This window comes from Morone saxatilis, unplaced genomic scaffold (genome assembly GCF_004916995.1).
Source record: "Morone saxatilis isolate NCDOM2014 unplaced genomic scaffold, NCSU_SB_2.0 Contig3, whole genome shotgun sequence".
Classification (NCBI taxonomy): domain Eukaryota; kingdom Metazoa; phylum Chordata; class Actinopteri; family Moronidae; genus Morone; species Morone saxatilis.
Genome location: NW_023339873.1, coordinates 12,726,574 through 12,726,808, shown reverse-complemented (window position 1 = coordinate 12,726,808; position 235 = coordinate 12,726,574). Strand labels below are relative to the sequence as shown.

General features: G+C 35.3%; 1 protein-coding gene across 1 annotated transcript in view; it reads right to left on the bottom strand.

The window, feature by feature from the left end:
- trmt5 (tRNA methyltransferase 5) overlaps window positions 1-235 on the bottom strand; it is a 5,436-nt gene continuing 5,201 nt past the window's right edge. The window contains exon 5 of the mRNA XM_035674710.1: window positions 1-134. Coding sequence (XP_035530603.1) covers window positions 73-134 — 62 coding nt within the window. The 3' untranslated portion in view covers window positions 1-72. The remainder of the gene's footprint in view (window positions 135-235) is intronic.

The window sequence follows — 235 nt, the reverse complement described above, 5'->3', positions numbered from 1 at the left end:
AAAAAAAAAAAAAAACATTCTCAACTCAAAATATTTCCTTGGATTCCTCATAATGACGGGTCAATATGACAACTACATCGAATCCGTAGCTTCTTCACACTTCTGTCTCTTTGGGGCCGGTTCTTCTGAAGGCTCTGTGGAAAAACAAAATCTGTTTAGAATTGAATAATGTAAAACTTTATTATCCACCAAGTTGGAAAATAGTCTTTGAGCCATCTGGCAGTAAATCACAGAA